Source organism: Pelophylax lessonae, assembly GCF_965119305.1.
Source record: "Pelophylax lessonae genome assembly, chromosome: 13".
Lineage (NCBI taxonomy): Eukaryota > Metazoa > Chordata > Amphibia > Anura > Ranidae > Pelophylax > Pelophylax lessonae.
In genome coordinates this window covers 55,120,056-55,146,439 of record NC_138780.1, presented here as the reverse complement: position 1 = coordinate 55,146,439, position 26,384 = coordinate 55,120,056, and the positions used below count along the sequence as shown (strand labels likewise).

General features: G+C 47.3%; 1 protein-coding gene across 1 annotated transcript in view; it reads right to left on the bottom strand.

Annotated features, from left to right (window-relative positions):
* Positions 1-26,384, bottom strand: part of CRIP1 (cysteine rich protein 1) — a 55,046-nt gene that overhangs the window by 9,938 nt on the left and 18,724 nt on the right. Inside the window, exon 2 of the mRNA XM_082242814.1 lies at positions 4,157-4,251. Within this exon, the coding sequence (XP_082098940.1) occupies positions 4,157-4,251 (95 nt within the window). The remainder of the gene's footprint in view (positions 1-4,156; positions 4,252-26,384) is intronic.

Below are 26,384 nucleotides of genomic sequence, written 5' to 3'. Positions count from 1 at the left end.
AAAGGGTCTGGAAATCCTACATTACCTGGTGTGAAGCCAGGAAATGGCATCTCTGCAAATATACCATCGGGAGAATTCTAGCTTTCCTTCAAGCAGGAGTAGATATGAAATTAGCCTTGAGCACTATTAAGGGGCAAATTTCAGCCTTATCAGTTTTCTTCCAGGAACCAATCGCTTCCCATTCGTTGGTTCAGGCCTTCGTCCAGGAATGTTATGTTTGCTTCCACCTGTGAAGCCACCATTATGTCCTTGGGATAAAACAGCCTTTTGAGTCATGGGGCAGGTTCCCCTGGCTCTTCGGACCAGGAAACTGGTCTTTTTAATTGTGATAACTTCAGCTAGAAGGGTATCAGAACTAGCAGCTATTTCTTGTACAGAGCCATTCTTCATTTTTCATCAAGATAGGGTGATTCTACGTCCACACCCAGGTTTTTAGCCCAAGGTGGTGTCCACCTTTCACTTAAGCCACAACACACACCTAAGCACCACTGCCAAAACAGATAATTCAAGGAAAACTCAAAGAAATCAAGGGGGCCGTGTCCAGAGAGGCATCGCAGACAAATTGCAGCCCCTGGATCAACTGGTCCACCAACTTAACAAAGGCAGGGGGAAACTGCTCACCCCCAGACCATGGCGCAAATGTTTAGCCTACTCAGTTTGCGACACCAGGACAATGGACAGGACCGGCCATAGCGCCGAACCAGCAATAGTGAACATATTGTGGGCCACAGACTCTGCTCTTCTCTCAGGCAGATCTTTAAAGGCCGGGGATTACTTGACCGGATTTATGATTGCCTTGTTTAACCTGAAGACAGGAGAGTCCACCACTGGTGGGACAGTCCACTTCTTCAGAAGTGACTCTTCATAGGGGTACCTCACTGCAAAGCGTTTATGAACCGCAAAGCGACATTTTGGACCAGTGGCGGCCGGGGTGTTGCCGGAGGCATGGAGCTCAATGTTTTTCTTTTTTAGTCACCTGATTAGAGCCAGAGGCTTTAATAGGCTTCAGCAAAGGGTGGACCCGGGCGCAGAGCAGTGCGCCCCGAGCCCACCCATTGTGTGACAATAACGAATGAAAATTCGCTATTGTCACACGGATCTTCCTCCTAGCCAATCAGGAAGCGGGTACGAGACACGCTTTCTGATTGGCCAAAAGGCAAACCACATGCCATTGGCCGAGGAGGAGGCGGGAGGACTCGAGGAGACGCCGGGGGACTGAGGAGAAGCCACCGCCGCTGCAGGTAAGTGCACTGGTCTCGGGGGGGGGGGGGGGCACAATGATCCCTGCATTGAAGGGGGCACACTTATCTCTCTGCATTGAAGGGGGACACACTGATCTCTCTGCATTGAAGGGGGAACACTGATCTCTCTGCATTGAAGGGGGGCACCCTGGTCTCTGCATTGAAAGGGGGCACACTGGTCTATGCATTGAAAGGGGGCACACTGGTCTCTGCATTGAAAGGGGGCACTCTGGTCACTGCATTGAAAGGGGGCACACTGGTCTATGCATTAAAAGGGGGCACACTGGTCTCTGCATTGAAAGGGGGCAGGCTGGTCTCTCTACATTGAAAGGGGGCACGCTGGTCATTCTGCATTGAAAGGGGGCACGCTGGTCTCTCTGCATTGAAAGGGGGCACGCTGGTCTCTCCCTGCATTGAAAGGGGCACACTATACCCTAATTACAGAAGGCCCCTTTCACACTTTTGTGACCTCAAAGTCAAGCAATTTTTACAGCGTTTTTTGCCGCAAAGCAATGCCTATTACATTTTTCTGTTTGCGCCCCCCCAAAAATTTTGAGCACCAGCCGCCACTGTTTTGGACGCTCCCAATCTTTTTAGACAAAATTGTTAAACAAGGAGGGATAAGGGAACACTTTTTCCGTGCGATATGGCTTGTGAGTGCCAAAAAAAATGGCCACCTCCTCAGCTGCATCCTCCATCTTCAAAGTCTTGGATGTAATCAGTGCGTCAACCAGCGCCTTCTTGTGCGCAGCTACAGTTGTGGAGAAATCATCCTCACTATCTGATGGATCAGGGAGTGTGGCTACTAACCCCGCAGGGTGAGCCACGTCCGCGGCGACAGAGCCAGATTCAAAATCTGACGAGACAGATGAGGCAGGGGAGGGCAGGGGGCACTTCCTGCTAGCCCGCCGCCCAAAGGCTACCTCCACCCGGGAAACAAAGAACTCCAGGACCACCGTCATTGCATCATTTGAAGGCTGGGACCCTGAGGAACCTGCTGCCTCCAATAGGGGGTCAGGTGGTAAAACATGCTCCTGAGACTCCATGAGTGACAAGGGGGAGCGCACCAGTAAAACGTGTCCAGAACCGCTAGGGAACCAACCCAACTTGAAGCACCGCACCCACACTACCACAGGGGTACCCAGAGGCAAAGCAACCTGCAACCTGCAGTAGAAAGAGGGAGGGACCCCACCAGGACTCACCACCCCACCGGAGGAGCGCTGGTCTGCACTAGAGATAGCCAGGAAACCATGTGCGGCGTCCAGGGGGAAAAGGAAATCCAAGAGTCAACACCAGGGGAAAGGGAGGGGCCTCCACAGCCATATTTGTCGCTCAAGAGTCTCCACTGTCATGGCCGCCACTCCTGTGCACGCCAGACAAACCGAAAATGGGCGCTGAACTACACAAACATGGTCACCGGGAGAGAAAACACTCACAGGCCCCAAAATCATGGGGACCACAAAAAACAGAGGGGGCCTGGGGGGAAGGAGGGGAACCCGCATGTCCGGCCATTCCAGGGTGTGCCTGCATCCACCCCCATCGTATTCAGGGGGGGCAGGGGGACATCTTACTCACCATACCACAAAACCAGGAGGGCACCACTCCAGACAGAATCCCTCGCCATCAAAATGGGGGGCTGTCGGCCAGAAGGAACGCTGTGACTCGGGCCAGGACCAGGTCGTATGCATTCTTGCAAAGCGTTTAACTTGCAGGCCAGCCCCCGTCCAGTGGGGCTATGTCGCAGCCGACCCAGCATGGAGCTCTGGTCTGTGTGCGCTCGCTGGCCAGACTGGGGGGACCACTGGATCTAGCTATTCAGCCCGTTGCCCAGCCTGGCAGTTGATTGTAGATCTCACAGGAAAAAAAACAGGAGAAAAAATGCCATCTAAAAAGGAAAAAAATGCCAGGACCAATGATCCCGGCAGGGAGCTAGGTGCTTACACCTGACTAGGCAGAAAAAAAAACTGAGGGCCTATAGCAGAGAGGGGGATGTATACCAGCTAGGACTGCCCATAGGCATAGCCAAGTGTTTTTTCTGCCTAGTGTCCTACTCCTGTAGGGGGTGATATAACCCTATGGTTCCGAATATGGAGCTGTGTGTCTGTTAATGAACGAAAGAGAAAGCATATTTTATAGGTTACTGTAACCACAGTTTGGCCACACCCACTATTCGCTGCAACTTTGGGCTTTGGTGTGCACAACCTAAAGCCAGCCTATTGCATTAGGGTGTGCAGTGCACACCAAAGCCCAAAGCCGTGCACACCTATGCTCACCCACCTACCTCAATAAATAAAATTTATATATTAACACCTGTTGTTAATATATTTTCTATAAGCATTATCGGAGTAACCATCTGTCAGATTTGTAATGGCTTATTAAGGGCCCTATTCCAGGGGCAGTAAAGTGGGACACTTCTACAAGGGATATCTAAATGACAGGTCTGATGTATTGGCTCAGTTTACATATTAGTTGACTGTGGGAGGCATTGCCCATATGGAAGAAAAATATATTTCCAATATATTTAGGGAAAAAAAATTTAGAAATATATTGAATATGGCCAAAATCGTAGCATTTCAAATATATTTCCAATATATTTGGGAAAAATAAAAAATGTTTTTTTTAAATAAATTTTAAATATATTTTTCTTCCATGTGGGTGTGCAGCGGTCCAAGAACTTACATGGAAGGATCAGACTGACTATTGACTGTATTGTTCTCTCTCAACTGCAGGGACAATTATTGTTACCCCTAACTGCACGTATGTTCACAAAGAATAATTTACCATTTGTATTTAGCTGCAAATTTTGTATGGGGTACAGCTTTAAAATCTTTTACTAGAATATTGAAAGTGTCTCAAAAACTGTGAAACGATAGCTACTGTATGCTGTACTGACACAATATTATAGTACACTTTACCTCAGCATGACCACCAGGACTCAGAGTCTTTCCACATTTCTCACATTTTAGGCATGGCCTATGCCAGTCTTTATTAAGGGAAGTAACTCTTTCAGCTGTAACAAACACAAAAACAAAAAGTTTTTCAGTAATGAATGAAAATATGGTCAGTGGAAGCAATGTAAAGCTGGTCATACACACAAAGATTTCTCTCCTTCAGCCCCATTGGGGTTGAATGGGATGCACAGGTGTTCCATGAAGACTGAATCTGATGCAGGCAGCCTGTTCTAATCAATGACAGGCAGCCAGCTACATGGACCTACATGAATTTCCAAGCATACTGTATGCCTGAGTGAATATATGTTCGGGTCTGATAAACAGACAGTATGTACAGGGCCAGATTAATGTAGGGGCTATTGGAGCTGCAGCGCTTTGCCCCTATTTTAATACAAGCCCAGCTGCCCAAATTGAACAGGCCACGCACGGAAAGTAATGGGCCCGACAGGGAGAGATCTTCCCTGACCAGCCCTGCATCCTGCAGGCACCACCTAGCCTGAGCAGGAGGCAGTTCGGCTCCTCCGCTGGCCACCACTGCCCACTCTCTGCTGTCAAATTACTGGTTGTTAGGACCGCCTGGTGTCTTGCAACCAGTGATGTATATTCAGAGGCCCAAGAATTCACAGCAGAGGAGGATGTAACTTCTGCCTTGCCTCCTAGTGCTCAGCTCCACCCACCTGCTGACAAGGGAACTGAATAATAGTCTGAGGTGAGGCCAGGGAACTTGTTGGGCTGTCTGTGAGTGAGGCAGCAGGGCAGAGATAGAGGGACAAAGGGTGGCAGCTGGAAGACAGGTGACAGAGGAAGGGATAGAGAGGGAAGGGAGAGGAAGAGGAGATGGCCCAAGCAGAGGAGGCAGTTGGAGGGAGCAGCGGAGAGGAGAAGGACACAAGTGGGACTGAGGAGGACGGGGAGTGGGGAGGAGCATGGTGCTGATGGTGTGTGTGGTATGGAAGAAGGCTGGCAGTCTGTAATGATCCCAGTGGTGGACATCTCTCTGTTCTCACTTTCTTGCTCTCTCCTTTGTTCTCCACTACCACTTATGCTGGGATGTTTATTGCAGAAACTGACACCGATGTGAGGGGTGTTATTTTACTGCTGCTCACAGCAATGCTGGGGTATATTTTTGCGTAAATTGGCACCAATGCATGGCAAAATTAAAAAAAAAAACAAATAAAAATCATATTATATATATATATATAGAAACAGCAAAAGATTGGCCCGCGGGACTTTATATGAGGTGGGTGCTAGTGGCTGGAGATGAAATGAATAGCACAATAGATATGTAAAACAATATATAATTTTTAATTTTATTACATTGTATAAACAAGCAATATGAATAATAGTAACATGTATATCACATAGCATAGCTCAATGGCCATATTGGCAGTGTATATAACATGAACAATATCAAAGCGTATATAGGCAAATATCCTGGTGTAACCGCTGAGTTTCAAAGGTAGCCTGAGTATAATATTGAAATTCCATACTGATAGAATATGATACATAGTGATCTGACGCGTTTCGGGAGCTACATCTCCCTTCTTCAGAGATCAATGTATTTGAGTATGACTACAAGGGAACAAAAGAACAATGTTGGAGTAAACATTGGAAAATATAAATAAAAATATTTGAATAAAAGAAATAGCAAAGGGGTAGTACTAATTGAGAAGGAGTATGAATTACTCACAGGTAAATGAAAATGAAGCAATGGATACCCGTATAAAAGCGGCGGACCGAAGTCGGACCCGGGAGCTGAAGGGTCCCTTGGGGAGCAGCCAAAGAAGGGGGGTCCATGGCAGGTGGGTGGTGAAAATAGTAAAGAGATGAACCATCCAAATCTGTTGTGTATAATACTCCTTCTCAATTAGTACTACCAATTTGATATTTCTTTTATTCAAATATTTTTATTTATATTTTCCAATGTTTACTCCAACATTGTTCTTTTGTTCCCTTGTAGTCATACTCAAATACATTGATCTCTGAAGAAGGGAGATGTAGCTCCCGAAACGCGTCAGATCACTATGTATCATATTCTATCAGTATGGAATTTCAATATTATACTCAGGCTACCTTTGAAACTCAGCGGCTACACTAGGATATTTGCCTATATACGCTTTGATATTGTTCATGTTATATACACTGCCAATATGGCCATTGAGCTATGCTATGTGATATACATGTTACTATTATTCATATTGCTTGTTTATACAATGTAATAAAATTAAAAATTATATATTGTTTTACATATCTATTGTGCTATTCATTTCATCTCCAGCCACTAGCACCCACCTCATATAAAGTCCCGCGGGCCAATCTTTTGCTGTTTCTATACATTTTGGGATGGAGGCGTGCTTGGGTGGGAACCAGACCATTGCCCTTGTTGTTTTATATATATATATACACACACACACACAGTATCTCACAAAAGTGAGTACACCCTTCACATTTTTGTAAATATTTTATTATATCTTTTCATGTGACAACACTGAAGAAATGAAACTTTGCTACAATGTACAGCTTGTATAAGAGGCGGTTCACACTATGGCGATACGACTTCGGGGGGGTGACTAGTGAAGTCGCTGTGCACCGCGACTTCGGCGCGACTTGCACGGACTTCACATAATGGAAGTCAATGCAAGTCACTCCGACTTCGGTCAAAAGTAGTGCAGGAACCTTTTTCTAAGTCGGAGCGACTTGAGTCGCTCCTATTAGAACGGTTCCCATAACATAGAATGGAGCACGACTTGTCAGGCGACCAAGTCGCCTGACAAGTCGCGGTAGTGTGTACCGGCAGTAACAGTGTAAATTTGCTGTCCCCTCAAAATAACTCAACACACAGCCATTAATGTCTAAACCGCTGGCAACAAAAGTGAGTACACCCCTGAGTGAAAATGTCAAAATTGGGCCCAAGGTTCAATATTTTGTATGGCCACCAATATTTTCCAGCACTGCCTTAACCCTCTTGGGCATGGAGTTCACCAGAGCTTCACAGGTTGTCACTGGAGTCCCCTTCCACTCTTCCATGACGACATCACAGAGCTGGTGGATGTTAGAGACCTTGCGTTCCTACACCTTCCGTTTGAGGATGCCCCACAGATGCTCAATAGGGTTTAGGTGTGGAGACATGCTTGGCCAGTCCATCACCTTTACCCTCAGCTTCTTTAGCAAGGCAGTGGTTGTCTTCGAGGTGTGTTTGGGGTCGTTATCATGTTGGAATACTGCCCTGCGGCCCAGTCCTTGAAGGGAGGGGATCATGCTCTGCTTCAGTATTTCACAGTACATGTTGACATTCATGGTTCCCTCAATGAACTGTAACTCCCCAGTGTCGGCAGCACTCATGCAACCCCAGACCATGTCACTTCCACTACCATGCTTGGCTGTAGGCAAGACACACTTGTCTTTGTACTCCTCACCTGGTTGCCGCCACACATGCTTGACACCATATGAACCAAATAAGTTTATCTTGGTCTCATCAGACCACAGGACATGGTTCCAGTAATCCATGTCCTTAGTCTGCTTGTCTTCAGCAAACTGTTTGCTGGCTTTCTTGGGCATCATCTTTAGAAGTAGCTTCCTTCTGGGACAACAGCCATGCAGACCAATTTGATGCAGTGTGCGGTATATGGTCTGAGCACTGACAGGCTGACCCCCCACCCCTTCAACCTCTGCAACAATGCTGACAGCACTCATACATCTATTTCCCAAAGACTACCTCTGGATATGATGCTGAGCAAGTGCACTGAACTCCTTTGGTCAACCATGGCGAGGCCTGTTCTGAGTGGAACCTGTCCTGTTAGACCGCTTTATAGTCTTGGAACCGTGCTGCAGGTCAGTTTCAGGCTCTTGGCAATCTTCTTATAGCCTAGGCCATCTTTATGTAGAGCAACAATTCTTTTTTTCAGATCCTCAGAGGGTTCTTTGCCATGAGGTGCCATGTTGAACTTCCAGTGACCAGTATGAGAGAGTCAGAGCAATTATACCAAAGGTAACACACCTGCTCCCCATTCACACTTGAGACCTTGTAACACGAACAAGTCACATGACAACGGGGAGGGAAAATAGCTAATTGGGCCCAATTTGGACATTTCCACTTAGGGGTGTACTCACTTTTGTTGTCAGCGGTTTAGACATTAATGGCTGAGTGTTGAGTTATTTTGAGGGGACAGCAAATTTACACTGTTTTATACAAGCTGTACACTCACTACTTTACATTGTAGCAAAGTGTCATTTCTTCTGTAGCACCCTCCTAGGTAGGTGCTAGGTAACCTATAGGGGAGACCTTGTCTGCTTATCAGCAGGGTCCAATTATTCAGTCAGGCTGTCATGTGTTCTCAGGTGTGACTGTTGAGTTGGGGAGTCTCCCCACTGTTTCCAATGAGGGCTCTCATTGGACAGAGGAGGAAACCTGACCAATAGCACACCAGCGCTTGTATCTATCCCAGAGGGCAGATTCTGCCACAATGCATCCTGGGAGGGGGATATAAGTCTGAGAGGAGCACATGACAGGGGGTCTTTGGCGGGAAGCAGAGTCCCAGGAGGAGGGTGACGGTTGTCTCTCTCCCTGTTGTTGTGAGGAAAGGTGTCCTTGGCGGTCGGCCTAGAGGACAGAAGGTTGAGCTGAGCTGCAGAGAGGGATCCATTGTATTTAGGACCGTGCGGAGCTGTTGGGGTTGGACTTTCCAGGAAAGCAGTGTCGTGAGTACTGTGAACTGCCCCGGGGTCTGCCTAGGATAGGAGACCACTCCAGGAGGTCAGAGGGATCCAGGAGCCAGCTAACTGGGAGGAAGCTTAGAAAGGGGGTGCCTGAGTCTAAGCCCTGAAGAGAATTCAGTGAGAGAGGGTGCCAGTGTGGGCCCTGAAGTGTTAGGAGTTGCAGCAGCGTTACAAGTAGCTACCTCAGCCAGGAGGGCTAAAGGGAGCTGTACAAAAGGACTTTGTGTCACCGAGAGTGTCAAGGTCAGTTCGGTGTTAACAAGACAGCAAGTCAACGTTAACAAGCGCCAACCGGCGTTGACCGGCATTCAGCCGGCATCAATTCAGCGTCAAGAGGCATTTTCTCAGTTGTCCCGTTACATTGTGTATAGTCGAGTCAGAGGAGTATTCCACTCATTCCCTTCTCCCATCCAAGTTCCTAAAATAAATACAAAACCCAAAGATGCTGGACTGTTTCTTGTCTCAGTGCTCACACTTGGAGAACATGCTTAAATGTGCTGTTGTTACTAGTGGTAACCCTGGCAGACCCACATCCAGCACAAAGGCCGGAAATCCTGCTACATTTCAGTGTTGTCACATGAAAATATATAATAAAATATTTACAAAAATGTGAGGGGTGTACTCACTTTTGTGAGATACTGTGTATATAGATATATATATATACACATACAGTATATATATATATATATATATATATATATATATACATACTTACATACATACACACACACACACACACACTCACTGGCTACTTTATTAGGTACACCTGTTCAATTACTTGGTAACATCGTTGCTAATCAGCCAATCACTTGGCAGCAACTCAATGCATTTAGTCATCTAGACGTGGTGAAGATGAATTGCCTAAGTTCAAACCGAGCATCAGAATGTGGAAGAAAGGGGATTTAAGTGGCATGTTTGTTGGTGCCAGACAGGCTGAAATGAGTATTTCAAAAACTGATGATCTGCTTTGATTTGTATGTACAAGCATCTCTAGGGTTTACAGAGAATGGTCCGAAAAAGAAAATATCGAGTGAGCGGCAGTTGTGTGGACAAAAATGCCTTGTTCATATCAGAAGCCAGAGGAGACTGGTTTGAGATGATTGAAAGGCATCAATAATGCAAACAACCACTCATTACAACCAAGTACAATGCAGAATACCATCTCTGAATGCACAACACATCAAACCTTGAAGCAGATGAGGTACAGCAGCAGAAGACCACACCAGGTGCCACTCCTGTCAGCTAAGAAAGGAGACTGAGGCTACAATTCGCACAGGCTCCCCAAAATTGGACAATAGAAGATTGAAAAAACGTTGCCTGATCTAATGAAGACAGCTGTGACATTTAGATGGTAGGGTCAGAATTTGGTGTAAACAACATGAAAGCATGGATCCATCCTGCCTAGTATCAATGGTTCAGGCTGGTGGTGGTGTAATGGTGTGGAGGATATTTTCTTGACACACTTTGGGTCCCTTAGTATCAATTTAGCATCTCTTAAACACCATGGCCTACCTGAGTATTGTTGCTAACCATGTCCATCCCTTTATGACTACAGTGTACTCACCTTCTGATGGCTCCTTCCAGCAGGATAATGGACCATGTCACAAAGCTCAAATCATCTCAAACTGTTTTTTTGAACATGACAATGAGTTCACGCTGTACTTCAATGGCCTCCACAGTCACCAGATCTCAATCCAATAGAGCACCTTTGGGATGTGGTGGGATGGTAGATTTGTATCATGGATGTGCAGCCAACAAATCTACAGCAACTGCATGATGCTATTATGTCACTATGGACTAAAATCTCTAAAGGAATGTTTCCAATATCTTGGTAAATCTATGCCACTAAGAATTAAAGCGGAGTTCCACCCAAAAGTGGAACTTCCACTTTAGGGAGTCCTGACCCCCTGACATGCCACATTTGGCATGTCATTTTTTTTTGGGGGGGGGGGGGGGAGCGGGTACCTAGTTTTAACAGGTACCTGCTCCCACTTCCGCTCGGAGCGCCGCGGCGCCCTGAACGGAAGTTCTCCTCTCCCCCTCCCTCCCTGCAATCTTCTGGGACACGTCAGAGGTCCCAGAAGATTGCCGGCCAATCAAGACGCGCAGCGCGACTCGCGCATGCGCAGTGGGTACCCGGCTGTGAAGCCGCAAACTGTCACAGCCGGGTGCCCACAGCAGTGATGCCGGCGCCAAGGGAGAGGATCGAGGCTTCGGGCGGCCGCATCGCTGGACCGTTGGACAGGTGAGTGAATGGCTGGAACTCCGCTTTAAGGCAGTTCTGAAGGCAAAAGAGGTCCAACCCAGTACTAGCGAGGTGTACCTAATAAAGTGGCTGTCGAGTATATATATATTTATAATAGTAATAATATAATGTTTACACTGGCCCTGGAAGAAAAATGAACAGTCCTTTCTACCAGCACTGTAAAGAATGTTGGTAACATTTGCTGGGTATCATAATTTCGAAGCACTTTGTTAAGTTTCGCTAATAAAATACATGTAGTTAAAATTTGTGAGTGAACTCTGTTTCAAATTAATTAAACCTAATGTAATGTGTATAGTTTTAAATATTTTTTTGTTTTCAAACAACAATGACTCTTTTGAAAGAACTGGGGGGAGGAGGGTTGCATTTTCATTTGATTTATTTCCATAAAAAGGTCCACCAAAATCCTCAGCACCAGGCCCATGATGCTCCTAATCCAGCCCTGAAGTCACAGGATTCTCTCACCCATTCACAGTTCCATAGTTGCCAACATTTGAAAAAAAAATCCAGGGACACTTTGCAGCACAGCTATCAATTACTTACCACACCCACTTCCCTGAAGCTCCGCCCACTCTTCATAATTAATCTCCGCCTACTTATCAGATTATAGGGTCTACTCAATAAAGAGAGAATTACAGGAAATTGAAAAGGGAGTTTTAAACTTGATTTCCAAAAAACAACAATATCTCTCCTGCGCTCAAGTGGTATGCGGGAAGGTGAATCTTCTAGGCAGTTTTATGACACAAAAGAAGTGGTCTTGCTGCCTCCCTCAGGACCAAGGGTATCCAAAAGGCACTACAAGAAAACAACAAGAGAAGGGCGCACCGACCTTGTGCATTACCACTTAAAAGTTTATTAAAATCAAAGAAGGGTAGCGTACAATATACTCCCAAACGTAGCATATGAACAAGCATATAGGAAATGGGCACCGCTGGCTTCCAGGACACTTCTCTTCTGCTGGATAGCGTGATGGCGTCCTCAAAACCTGTTGTGGCTTACGCGTTTCGAGGGAGGACCCTCTTCCTCAGAGCCAAAATCGCCACTCGAGCCAGTGTCCTGGAAGCGAGCGGTGCCCATTTCCTATATGCTTGTTCATATGCTACGTTTGTGAGTATATTGTACGCTACCCTTCTTTGATTTTAATAAACTTTTAAGTGGTAATGCACAAGGTCGGTGCGCCCTTCTCTTGTTGTTTTCTTGTAGTTTTAAACTTGAGGCCAAAGTAGCAGAGTTGGAATAATTCTCCCATTCAGCTGCACTACTTCTGCCTAAAGTTTTAAATTCTCATCACAATTCCCTGCAATTCTAAAGTGTCTAATCATGTGCTCAGGTGTGACCATACAAAAAATGTCATATGTAACTATGAATAAAGTGCAAAGTGTAAATAAGTACATTGCCGGGACAATGTAAATTACTGTTAGTATTAAATTAGTGTTGTTGTCCCCGTCAGAACATGTGTACTGCTTTTCTTCCTGAAGACCTAAAGCTGTTAAACATTGCAGCTCTAGAAGTTCAGAGACAGGAAAAGGACATGCACCCCTACACAGATTTTTCCAGGATCAAGTTATCTACACGAGACTTCCTTCATTACAGTTACTGTAAGTGATAAGACTAAAACTGCAGAGACTTTTGAAGCTAAACTTCAACTTTAATTTGATTAAAATGATCTCTACATTTCAGTCTGAAGCATCTGTCATTTTCCAAAAACTATCAAAAAATGTAATGCAATGTTGCTGTTCTGTACACTGTTGATGTACAGAATGCCCCTTGAAATGTTATTTCCTGCTTTGTGATTGACTCACTAATGTCCTCTGATGCCTGCACTAAGATACATGTAAAATGTTGGGCATCCCCTGCAACAAGATTTTGTCATGTGGTGGGATAATTCCCAAGGGTTAATTACTTCTGAAAGAATGCGGACACTGCAGCTTTCCACATTAGAAAACTGAAAATGCATTCGGTAGTTATAATGCAGACCCTCCTATTCAGGGATGAGTCTAATAAGGACATAGTGAAACAAACAGCTTTTTCTTAACAAAAGAAAAAAAGTAAGAATCTTTAACAAAGTTTGATTAAATCCTTAAATTGTACAGTCGCTTCCCTGCCTGATCCTGTATCCTTTGTACTTTGCATCCTGTACCCAGTATTAAGCTCCCTTTGTTTTCAGTCCTGATCTTGCCCTGTTCATGTGAGCTTCCCTCCGTTTGTATATAGTGTTTGTTAGTTCGGTTAGTTTGGGTTTGCTCCATTGTCATGTTTATGCAAAATACAGCCTTTGGTTCAGCTTTTACTCCCCCCTTTAATATGCCTAAGGCTAACTCTCCAGCAGGGCTGGTGCAAGTATTTTTGCAAAACCTCATTTTGCCACCCCATTGGCTTCGCCCCTGACTCCACCTTTGTCCCCCCCGCCCCAGAAGATCAGTAGACCAGTTTTACATGTATATGTATCTGAAAACCAATATATTTATAATAAGAAGGAAACAAGGCATGAAGAAAAGGAGGCATAGTATGACGGGGCCAGTGCAAGGATTTTTGACTACATAGGCGAAGATACATTTTGCCAACCCCCAACCCATCCACACCGTCCTCTTGCTTCTCCCTGTCTAAAACCAAGCTGGTACCTCCTTCACATCGCAGCTGTAATGTGATGGGGCGCGATGTGAAGGAGGTCACATACCATTGAAAATGGAGCTGTGCTGAACTTCCACCAAATGGCAATGTGTAATGAGGGGATGGGGCTATGCATTCCTCGGTTCCCCTCACTGCAGCGGAAGTCAACTAAACTTCCAATGGGTGGGTTCCCCCCATAAGCAAACTCCCAGATCACTCCCCCCCAGATACTCCTACTTTGATCACCCCTCCCCAGATACCCCTACCCTGGTTACACCCCCAGATACCCCCCACTCTGATCACACCCCTAGATTACCCTAAGGCTGACCACACCTCCCCAAATACCCCTTCACTGATTACACCCCCAGATACCCCCCACTCTGATCACACCCCTAGATTACCCCGCAGCCTGACCACACCTTCCCAAATACCCCTTCACTGATTACATCCCCAGATACCCCCCCACACACACTTTGATCACAGCCCAAGATAACCCCCTCCACCCTGCTCACACCTCCCCAGACCCCCCTACACTGATTACACTCTCAGATACCCCCACTCTGATCACACCCCTAGATTACCCCCCAGCCTGACCACACCTCCCCAAATACCCCTTCACTGTTTACACCCCCAGATACACCCCACTTTGATCACAGCCCAAGATAACCCCCTCCACCCTGATCACACCTCCCCAGACCCCCCTACACTGATTACACTGCCAGATACCCACCACTCTGATCACACCCCTAGATAATAAACCCCACACTGATTACACCTCCCCATCTGTCCCTACCCTGATTGCACCCAGTGGTGGGATTCAGCCGGTTCTCACCGGTTCTATGGAACCTGTTACTAGCATTTAACAAGTTCGCAGAACCGGTGAAAGCCGACGATCAAGGCAGCAATCTGAAATTCCTTCAGCTGGCTCTGCCTTTCTCCTGCTCATTGCAGCATCGCTCAGCAAAGTCTCCTGCCCCCACCCCTGAGTCAGCTCCCGCGCAAATGAAGTCTAAACACAGTTCAGAAGCCCTATGGAGGACACAGCACACAGCAGGCTTGTCTGCGTGGCCAGCCCCCCTCCTCCCCCCTGTCATATACAGGTCGACCTCGGTGGGAGTCTGAGATATGCTGAGTGATCAGCCATCCGTACTGCTGCTGGAGGGAGCCCATGTGACCAAGGATGAGTGAGCTGCAGCTTAGTCATGGTGAGTGAGATGAGCAGACGACCCCATATTTCCCACACACCATCCCATCCCCCACCCCACTCTATCTCCCCTGGCAACAGGGTCTCCTTTTCTGGGGACAGGGACCCCTTCTCCCCTGGCAACAGGGTCTCCTTTTCTGGGGACAGGGACCCCTTCTCCCCTGGCAACAGGGACTCCTTTTCTGGGGACAGGGACCCCTTTTCCCCTGGCAACAGGGACCCCTTCTGGCCTTCTCCCCTGGGAACAGGGACCCCTTCTCCCCTTGGAACAGGGACCCCTTCTCTCCTGGCAACAGGGACTCCTTTTATGGGGACAGGACCCCTTCTCTCCTGGGGACAGGGACCCCTTCTCCCCTGGCAACAGGGACTCCTTTTCTGGGGACAGGGACCCCTTCTCCCCTGGGGACAGGGACCCCTTCTCCCCTGGCAACAGGGACTCCTTTTCTGAGGACAGGGACCCCTTTTCCCCTGTGGACAGGGACCCCTTCTCCCCTGGCAACAGGGACTCCTTTTCTGGGGACAGGGACCCCTTCTCCCCTGGCAACAGGGAATCCTTTTCTGGGTACAGGGACCCTTTCTCCCCTGGGAACAGGGACCCCTTCTCCCCTGGGAACAGGGACCCCTTCTCCCCTGGGGACAGGGACCCCTTTTCCTCTGGGGACAGGGACCCCTTCTCCCCTGGGGACAGGGACCCCTTCTCCCTTGGGACAGGGACTCCTTCTCTGGGGACAGGGACCCCTTCTCCCTTGGGACAGGGACTCCTTCTCTGGGGACAGGGACCCCTTCTCCCCTGGCAACAGGGACTCCTTTTCTGAGGACAGGGACCCCTTTTCCCCTGTGGACAAGGACCCCTTCTCCCCTGGCAACAGGGACTCCTTTTCTGGGGACAGGGACCCCTTCTCCCCTGGGGACAGGGACCCCTTCTACCCTGGGAACAGGGACCCCTTCTCCCCTGGGGACAGGGACTCCTTCTCTGGGGACAGGGACCCCTTCTCCCCTGGGGACAGGGACCCCTTCTCCCCTGGCAACAGGGACTCCTTTTATGGGGACAGGGACCCCTTCTCCCCTGGGGACAGGGACTTCTTCTCACCTTAAGGCTTCTTCGTGGCTATCTCCCACCAGGAACTCTTTCCCTACAGGGAGTCCCAGGGGCCCTACTGCTGCCCGACAGGGATGATGAGACCCCCGAGGTGGTGAAACTCACACAAATAAATTTTTTTCATCGTTTTAAGCCAATTTGTATTCTGCTACATATTTTTGGTAAAAAGAATAATTGCAATAAGTGTATATTGATTGGTTTGTCAAAAGTTATCGCATCTACTAACTACTGGAAAGATTTATGTAATTTTTGATTATTTATTACTAGTAATGGCGGCGATCTGTGATTTTTAGCGAGACTGTGACATTGCGGCGGACAGATCAGACCCCTAACTGACATTAGATAAAAAAAAATAACACCATGCTTGAAAGTCGGAACTGGTTACTAAAATTTTTGAATCCCACCACTGATTGCACCCCCATATACCCCCACTCTGATCACAGCCCTAGATAACCCCCCACCCTTATCAAACCTCCTCAAATACCCCTACACTAATTACACCCCCAGATACCCCCCCCCCCACTCTGATCACATCTCCCTAGATACCCCTACCCTGATTACACCTCAAGATACCTCTCTACACACTGAAGAGCACTACATCTCTACTGGAGAGAGAGTGGCTGAGAGAGAAGGGGTGGCTAACAGAGAGGGGTGGCTGACAGAGAGGGGGGCTGTGTTTAAAAAAAGGGTGTGAGAGAGGGGGGCTGAGAGAGAGGGGGGACTGAGAGAGAAGGGTGGCTGAGAGACAGTGGGAACTGAGAGAGAGGAAGACAGAGAGAGGAGGGCACAGAGGGAGGGTGATGAACAGCGGGTGGGGCTGAGAGAGAAGGGGGCTCAGAGATAGGGTGGCGGATGGAGGGGGTGGCTGAGAGAGACACGGGGGGCCTCAGAGAGAGGGTGGCAGACAGAGAGGGGGCTGGGATAGACACAGGGGGCTCAGAGAGAGGGTAGCAAACAGAGAGGGGGGTTGAGAGAGAGGGGGGCTTAGAGAGAGGGCGGTGGACAGAGGACGGGGCTGAAAGAGAGGGGGGGCTCATAGCAAGGGTGGTGGATGGAGAGGGGGGCTGAGAGAGACACAGGGGGCCTCAGAGAGAGGGTGGCAGACAGAGAGGGGGGCTGAGAGAAACACAGGGGGGGGGGGCTCAGAGAGAGGCTGGCGGACAGAAAGGGGGGTTGAGAGAGAGGCGCCTCAGAGAGAGCGTGGCGGACAGAAAGGGGGGTTTAGAGAGAGGGGCCTCAGAGAGAGGGTGGTGGACATAGAAGGGAGCTGAGAGAAAGAGAGACAGGGGGGGCTCAGAGAGAGGGCGGCAGACACAGAGGGGGGCTGAGAGAGAAAGACAGGGGGCTCAGAGAAAGAGTGGTGGGACAGAGGGGGAGGCTGAGAGAGAGAGAGACAGAGGGGCTTAGAGAGAGGGTGGTGGACAGAGGGTGGGAATGAGAGAGAGGGTAGATGATCACACCCCTAGATAATCCACCCCACACTGATCACACCTCCCCATTTGTCCCTACCCTGATTGCACCCCCATATACTCCCACTCTGATCACAGCCCTAGATAACCCCCCACCCTTATCAAACCTCCTCAAATACCCCTACACTAATTACACCCCCAGATACCCCCCCCACTCTGATCACATCTCCCTAGATACCCCTACCCTGATTACACCTCAAGATACCTCTCTACACACTGAAGAGCACTACATCTCTACTGGAGAGAGTGTGGCTGAGAGAGAAGGGGTGGCTAACAGAGAGGGGTGGCTGACAGAGAAGGGGGCTGTGTTTAAAAAAAGGGTGTGAGAGAGGGGGGCTGAGAGAGAGGGGGGGACTGAGAGAGAAAGGTGGCTGAGAGACAGTGGGAACTGAGAGAGAGGAAGACAGAGAGAGGAGGGCACAGAGGGAGGGCGATGAACAGCGGGTGGGGCTGAGAGAGAAGGGGGCTCAGAGATAGGGTGGTGGATGGAGGGGGTGGCTGAGAGAGACACAGGGGGCCTCAGAGAGAGGGTGGCAGACAGAGAGGGGGGCTGGGATAGACACAGGGGGGCTCAGAGAGAGGGTAGCAAACAGAGAGGGGGGTTGAGAGAGAGGGGGGCTTAGAGAGAGGGTGGTGGACAGAGCATGGGGCTGAGAGAGAGGGGGGGCTCATAGAGAGGGTGGTGGATGGAGAGGGGGGCTGAGAAAGACACAGGGGGCCTCAGAGAGAGGGTGGCAGACAGAGAGGGGGGCTGGGATAGACACAGGGGGGCTCAGAGAGAGGGTAGCAAACAGAGAGGGGGGTTGAGAGAGAGGGGGGCTTAGAGAGAGGGTGGTGGACAGAGGATGGGGCTGAAAGAGAGGGGGGGGCTCATAGCGAGGGTGGTGGATGGAGAGGGGGGCTGAGAGAGACACAGGGGGCCTCAGAGAGAGGGTGGCAGACAGAGAGGGGGGCTGAGAGAAACACAGGGGGGGCTCAGAGAGAGGCTGGCGGACAGAAAGGGGGGTTGAGAGAGAGGCGCCTCAGAGAGAGCGTGGCGGACAGAAAGGGGGGTTTAGAGAGAGGGGCCTCAGAGAGAGGGTGGTGGACATAGAAGGGAGCTGAGAGAAAGAGAGACAGGGGGGGCTCAGAGAGAGGGCGGCGGACACAGAGGGGGGCTGAGAGAGAAAGACAGGGGGCTCAGAGAAAGAGTGGTGGGACAGAGGGGGAGGCTGAGAGAGAGAGACAGAGGGGCTCAGAGAGAGGGTGGTGGACAGAGGGTGGGACTGAGAGAGAGTGTAGATGACAGAGAGGGCGGCTGAGAGAGACACTGTGGGACTCAGATGGAGGGTGGCAGATAGAGAGAGGGGCTGAGAGAGAGAGAGAAAGGATGCTGACAGAGATGGGGGGCTGAAAAAATGGTGGGGGTGACAGAGAAGGTGGGAAGATGAGAGAGAGAGAGAGAGACCTAAAACCCTGTCCCTAACCACAGTCCCTCCTCTACCCCCCCCACCCCCCATCCCAGTCTGTATTTGCAGCTAGGTCTGTGTCAGTGTATGATGCCCAATGCCTTCTTGATACAGGAGGTGCTCTGCTGCTCCTTCCAGCAGCTCCCTGGCAGCTTGTGCCTCCCGGTCCTCCTTGTCCTTCCGGGCCTTACTGCTGATGTTGGAGCAGAGCAGAGAGGAGGTTGGAGGAGATGGAGTCCAGGCTTTGGGACTCCACGGATGCTTCTGCGTGCCTCTTTGGGGCTAAAGTTGGCTGTGAAGCTCTTCTCTCTCCTGGGCTCCCAACTGCACTCGAAGTTTACCTTCCACACGGGGCGTGGCCTCCTTCTGCTGGACCGCACACTCATCGCGTGGGGATAGATGCCGCCCCCCCGAGGACGCTGCAAGCCGCACAATATTGACTGGGCTCAAGGCAGCACACTCGACTGATGGTGCCCTTCTAAATTTTGCGCACGCGGCCATAGTCCCAGGTGAACCCCCAATGCTACATCACGCCACGCCACTGCTGGAATCCAAAAAAAAAAATGATTTTGCTGCCCCCCCTACCCTGGGCAGCTGTCTAACCTGCCTATTGCTGGCGCCGGCCCTGCTCTCCAGTATGGTTACTGGAAGGTGAAAAAGCTTACTACAGCCGGGGCCAAAAGTTTTGGAATGGAGTCCATTTTCACGGTAGTGGCGTTCCTACACCAAGGGGATTTTTCGGCCTCTATCGATAACAAGGATGCATATCTGCACATCCCTATTTACGCTGGATACCAGCATTTTCTTTGCTTCGCTGTAGGAGAGGAAAATCATCAATTTGTGGCGTTACCCTTTGGTCTCGCCTCCGCCAAGGGTCTTCACCAACGTATTGGCATTACTGTGACAGCGGAGGATTGCGGTACTAGGGTACCTGGATGATCTCTTCTTAAAAGCAGACTCCCACTCAGTTCCAGTGGGTGATCTGTCAATCACTGTATGGACTCTGCAAGAGTTTGGTTGGACCATCGATTTCAGAAAATCTGCTCTGTTCCCAGCCTCCAAATAGTTTATATGGGACTGACTCTGGACTGTTTTTTCCCCTGGAAAAGCTGCAAAATTTGCAGAGGGAGATTTGGTTGCTGTTTTTCGCGGACTTGAATGCGCGCTCTAGGCCTGATGGTGTCTACCTTCAGGGTGGTTCCGTTTGCTCAGTTCCACATGAGACCTCTGCAAAGGGGTATTCTTGTTAAGTGGAACAAGGATCCAAAATCTTTGGACAATCTGATTTGGTTGAGTCAAAACGTAAGAAGTGCTCTTCTGGGTTAGCTCTGCTCCTTGGCCCTGTGTCAAGCCCTTCCTTCCATTGAATTGGACCGTGATATCCACGGATGCCAGCCTGTCCGGCTGGGGGGGGGGGGGGAGGAGTACTTGGAAAGCTGTGTATCCAGGGGACCTGAATTCTGAAAGAGTGCAGCCGTCTGATCATTATTCTGGAACAAATAGTTCCAGAATAGTTATTGTACAGATCTTTGCACACAATGTACCCTAGAACTGCAGTTACTTAAAGTGTTACTAAACCCACAACAGTAAATTGAGTCTGAATATGCAGTAAAGCAGGCTAGTTATACTTACTGCGGAATCTGAGGGGTTAATCCTGTCTTCTCGGATCCTCCCTTTTTTCCACTGTCCCCAATCCATCTAATTATAGTACAGAGCCTTTGAAGTCACTCTGCACATGCTCAGTTTTGTGTGTATTGCTAGAGAGTTGTTTTCTTCTTGGGGGTTGCATGTGATCAGCACAGGGCCAATCAGCACTGTCCAAGTCTTGCAGCCTGATAGGACAGTCAGAGCAGAATGAAATTTCCTCCTACAAGCTTTACTAAACACTGATAGAAGTCACAAGACTGCTATATAATGCTGATGAGAAAAAGTATTTAGCATAATTACTAAAATAATTGCATTTCCATGTTCTGTGTACTGTGGCGGACCAGATATAGTGAATGCATGGTCCTGGGTTTAGTAACACTTTAAGCACGGTTTGATAAATTACTGTAGATGTAAATCCAACCACTAAATTCTCATTCATTCAATCTTTAACATGATATCACTTGAAAGCCAATTTTTAACTAAAGGCAAAACTTTTTTTTTAGTTTTGGACAGAGTGGAAATAGATTAGAACCCATGTCAGTTTTTTTTTTTTGCTGTCTGCTCCCCTATTCAGGAGATTCAGCCTCCCTATTTGTCCTGTTTACGATCTTTATCATTAAAAGGAAAAGGAAAAGAAAATCCCACATTTTGGGTTGTCCCCAGAGAAGTAATAGAGCGAAAATGTTCCAATGGAGACACTAGTTCTGGTGACCTGGGGGGGGGGGGGGTCCCCAAGGAGTTCCCTTAATTTGTAGTGATTTCCTCTAACTTCCTGTTTAGCTATGAGACAGGAAGCGAAATCTACGCAATGGGACACAGCAAAAATAAATCTGAAAAGGGTACTATCCTCCCTTGGTCTATCCAAAATGAAAAAAAAAAAAAAAATGCCTATACAGTAAACCCCCCCCTCCATTGCGGGGGTTACGTTCTGGACCCAGCCGCAAAAAGTGAAAATCCGCAAAATAGAAAAACCCTATTAAAATGCATTGTAGGCATGTTTTTTTACTGTCACTGTACGTGTAAAAGCATTTTAAGGTCTTTAAACACACTTTTAAAGCAATAGAAACTCATTTAAACACATAAAAGATACTGAGAGACATAGCAAGAGCAATGGAAAACACAAAAATATTTCATTTCTAATGATTTATATAGTAAAATAACATTACAAAAAAAAACGCAATATACCGGGACCGCAAAAACTGAACCACGATGGAGCGGGGGTTTACTGTAGTTCTACTTTAATTGCTAGCTTTTCATGAAAATAACAGTCACACTTCACAGCCTACCAAAAGGGTCAACTTCTGCGCTGACGTACGTTTCCCATATAACCCTGTTATCACCATTTAACCGGTTGCCGACCTCCGCAAGTACATATACTGCCAGGCAAAGTGACGTAGCGGTACGTCACTAGCCTGGGAGCCAATAGCGCGCTCCCGCCCCGACTCATTCACGGACACCTCCGATGTTCGCCGGTCACTCGCGATCGTCCGCTGTGAAGGGAGAAAGGCAGGCAGCTAATGTAAACAAAGCCGCCTGTCATTCTCCCCTGTGTAAAAGCACTGATCTAACGGTCCTGCTATGTAGGATCGTTGATCTCTGCTGTTACACACACAGCCACATCCCTGCACAGTTAGAATCACTCCCCTAGGGACACACTTAGCCCCTCCCTCTCCAATAAAGTTAACCCCTTCCCTGCCGGTGTCATTTTTACAGTAACAGTGCATATATATAGCACCGATTACTGTAGTAATGTCACTGGTACCCCCAAAAGTGTCAAAATTGTCAGTCAAGGGTCCGATCTGTCCGCCGCAATGTCGCAGTCCCGCAAAAAAAATTGCAGATCGCCGCCATTAAAAAAAAAAAAAACAACAAAAATGACAAAAATCTTTCCCTTAGTTAGTAAACGCAATAACTTTTGCGCAAACCAATCAAAACACGCTTATTGTGATTTTTTTTTACCAAACATAGGTAGCAGAAAACAAATTGGCCAAAAATTTAAAGAAATTTTGATTTTTACATTTTTTTGGGGAATTTCATATAAAAAAATGTGAAAAATATTGTTATTTTTGCAAAATTGTCGCTATTTTTTAAATTATAGCGCATGATCAAAAAATCGCACAGGTGATCAAATACCACCAAAAGAAAGCTCTATTTGTGGGGAAAAAAAAGGACGTCAAATTTGTTTAGGTACAGCGTTGCACGACCGCAATTGTCCGTTAAAATCGCGCAGTGCCGAATCGCAAAATACCCCCTGGTCAGAAAGGGGGAAAATCTTCCGGGGCTTAAGTGGTTAAAGAAGAACTCCAGGATATGCAAAACAAATCACCCCCCCCCCCCCCCCCCATATACAAAACACTATCCAGTTAACACATTTGTAAAATTCCTTACCATTGAAGAGAAAAGTATAAATGAATTTTCAGAAAGTCACATCTGTAATTTGAAAGCTAACAGCATCTGCTCTGCCAAGGAGGTGGAGTTACAGGAGTGAATACATCATATCCTTTCCTCTTTCTCTACAGGAAAAGGAACTACATTTCCCACGAACCTTTAGGAATTGCAGTGAATGTGGGGGGCTTGTACAAGGTAAAGGTGAACTCGCCCACTTCAACATAAATCACCCCCCCCATTCTCCAGCAACACTGCTCAGCACAGTCATTGAGGCGACAATCTTAGAAATGTAAAGCATGCATATACAAAATGTTTAGTTCATTCTATGTAGTTTACCTTAATTACCACTTGCCGATCGCCTACCGCAGATATAATGCGTCAGGCTGGCTCGGCTGCGTGAACCGACGTATGGGTACGCCGGTTCGCGGGTGCGCTCCTAGGGTGCTGTCGGGCACCCGCGATCGCTCCCTGCTGAGAGAAAACGACGGTCAGCTGTTGTAAACACAGCAGACTTGTTCTCTCTGAAATGAACACAGCGCCTGTGATTTTCCTATATAGGATCACAGGTCTCTGTGTTCTTTTACAAGTCCCTCCCCCATACAGTTAGAAAACACTCCCCTAGGCTCACACTTAACCCTTTGATCACCCATGGGTTAACCCCTTCCCTGCCAGTGTCATTATTACAGTAACAGTCCATATTTTTAGCACTGATTACTGTAGTAATGTCACTGGTAAACCCAAAAGTGTTAAAATGTCAGTTAGGGGTCCGATCTGTCCGCCGAAAAATCGCAGATTGCCGCCATTACTAGTAAAAAAAAAAAAAAATACATAAATCTTTTCCCTAGCTTATAGATGCGATAACCTTTGCCCAAACTAATCAAAATACGCTTAGTGGGATTTTTTTTTACCAAAAATATATAGCAGAATACCATTTTTACCTAAAAAGATGAAAAAATTTGATTTAAACATTTTTTTAGGGGAATGTTAAATAGCAGAAAGTGAAAAATATTGGCTTTTGTTTTCAGAATTGTCGCTTTTTTATTTTTTTTTTAGTGCAATACATAAAAATTGCACAGGTGATCAAATACCACCAAAAGAAAGCTCTATTTTTGGGAAAAAAGGACATCGATTTTTTTTAGGTACAGCGTCGCACAACCGCGCAGATGTCCGTTAAAGTAACGCAGTGCCGAATCACAAATAATTGCCTGGTCATTAAGGGGGCAAATCCTTCCGGTCCAGAAGTGGTTAAATATTGAATTCTCCCTCCTCTAGGTTTTTTGTTTCTGGCTGTGGCTGCTACCTTCACATACCATCTCTCCCCCTCCAGCCACAACAGGAGATAAACATATTGCCCTTACATAATTTATTTAATCATTACAGAACTGTAGACACATGCCTACTAATTATCTTATATATTATAATTATATGTTTTACATACTATATTCTGCTGCAATTCAGTATTATAAATTTAAACCCAAACAGGAGGGGGGCATGTCAAGTACCTCATCCTTCTTTCAGAGATAACCAAAAGCGGGAGTGAGGGGAAAAAAGACAACACTGAAGAAATTTCTTTTTTTCAGATCCTCAGAGAGTTCTTTGCCATGTTGAACTTCCAGTGACCAGTATGAGAGAGTGAGAGCGATAACACCAAATTTAACACACCTGCTCCCCATTCACACCTGAGACCTTGTAACACTAACAAGTCACATGACACCGGGGAGAGACAATGGCTAATTGGGCCCAATTTGGACATTGTCACTTGGGGGTGTACTTTTTTTGCCAGCCGTTTAGACATTAATGGCTGTGTGTTGAGTTATTTTGAGAGGACAGCAAATTTACACTGTTATACAAGCTGTACACTCACTACTTTACATTGTAGCAAAGTGTCATTTCTTCAGTGTTGTCACATAAAAAGATATAATAAAATATTTACAAAAATGTGAGGGGTGTACTCACTTTAGTGAGATACTGTACGTATCTACTGCTACTATAACTACTATGGGAGTAGTTATGGTTTACAAACATGAGTGATTCTGTGGTCATGCTCATTTGGCCACTTTGACCCGATCCTTTCACTGATTGGATATACGCCGTTGGTGGCTGTCCCTTTCTTACCCCCCCCCCCCACTCCCTTTTTATTTTTGGTCTGTGCCCTGATTTTTCCTTGGACTGGGGGTGGGGGTGTTCCCCTCCCCGCTCGTAGTGAATGTTGGGTCTTTTTTGTCCGGTTTTGCCTTTAATGTTTTAATAACACTGCCCCTCGTGCACTGTGACGGTGACGGTGTGCGCGCGTCTTGGGGGGGGGGGCAGTCGAGGCCGGTGTGCTGGCTATACAGGAGATCATGTGGGGCAGCGCTGGTGTCCTCTTGGTGCGTGTGCCCATTGGGCAGGCCATGGTTCGAGCCCTGGCCTGGTGCGCTGATACAGAGTTGTGCAGATGAGGGTCGCATTGGTGCGCATGCGTAGGCTATTGGACCCTGATTGGAGCTTGATGTTGGGTCGGTGCCCAAAGGAAGTGTGGGCAGGTGTCTAAGGTGGATTGCCCGGATACCTCTCGTGTTGCAATTATGGGGCATGTAAGTCCCTGTGATTGGCTAATACTGTAAGCCATAAAGATGAACTATTTGTTGCTATTGGTGAGTGAATAATTATGACGTCACACGGTTTAGCGCCAAAATGGACCTAAATAAACACACTCAATCACAAACACTCTGCTGATGGTGGAGGAGTGTTTGGTAAATTTCTCTGGTAAGAACAATATTTTACCTAGCATACCATGACTATATCATAGAACTATAGTTGTATTAAAGGATTTATATGTATTGTGGACAATTTTGTAGGCGGTCTTGGGGAATTATTATGCTGGCAAAAGTTGATGCTATAACCATCTTGATACATAAAGTCCATTCATTTGGGCGGTGGCCCCATGAAGCTGAAGAGCTTCAAATAATAACCATAGGCAATTGTATTTCTTGCTTATGGAAAAAGATAGCTTAAAATCTGCAGCCTATGAGTAGTAAATTGATATGATATTATATATAATGGCTCTACAGGTTGACTCAACACCAATGGGAGGATTTCATTATATATTACGTTGTTCCAGTTGGTCCGATTTGGCCTAATCTGTACAGATTGAAAAGCAAGTAAGTGGATGATAGCTAGCAAGTAGATACATACTGTATATAGTTCTTTGGGATTTTGGAGAAATGGCTTTTTGATGCTATAATCATATTATGTTTGACCCTATAAGGGGCTATACTTCAGTATTTCCAGTATAGGAATCATATGCAAAATTTCCAAAATCACCTAAACTTTTACAGACTCTGCTATCCAGTCATCATTATTGGA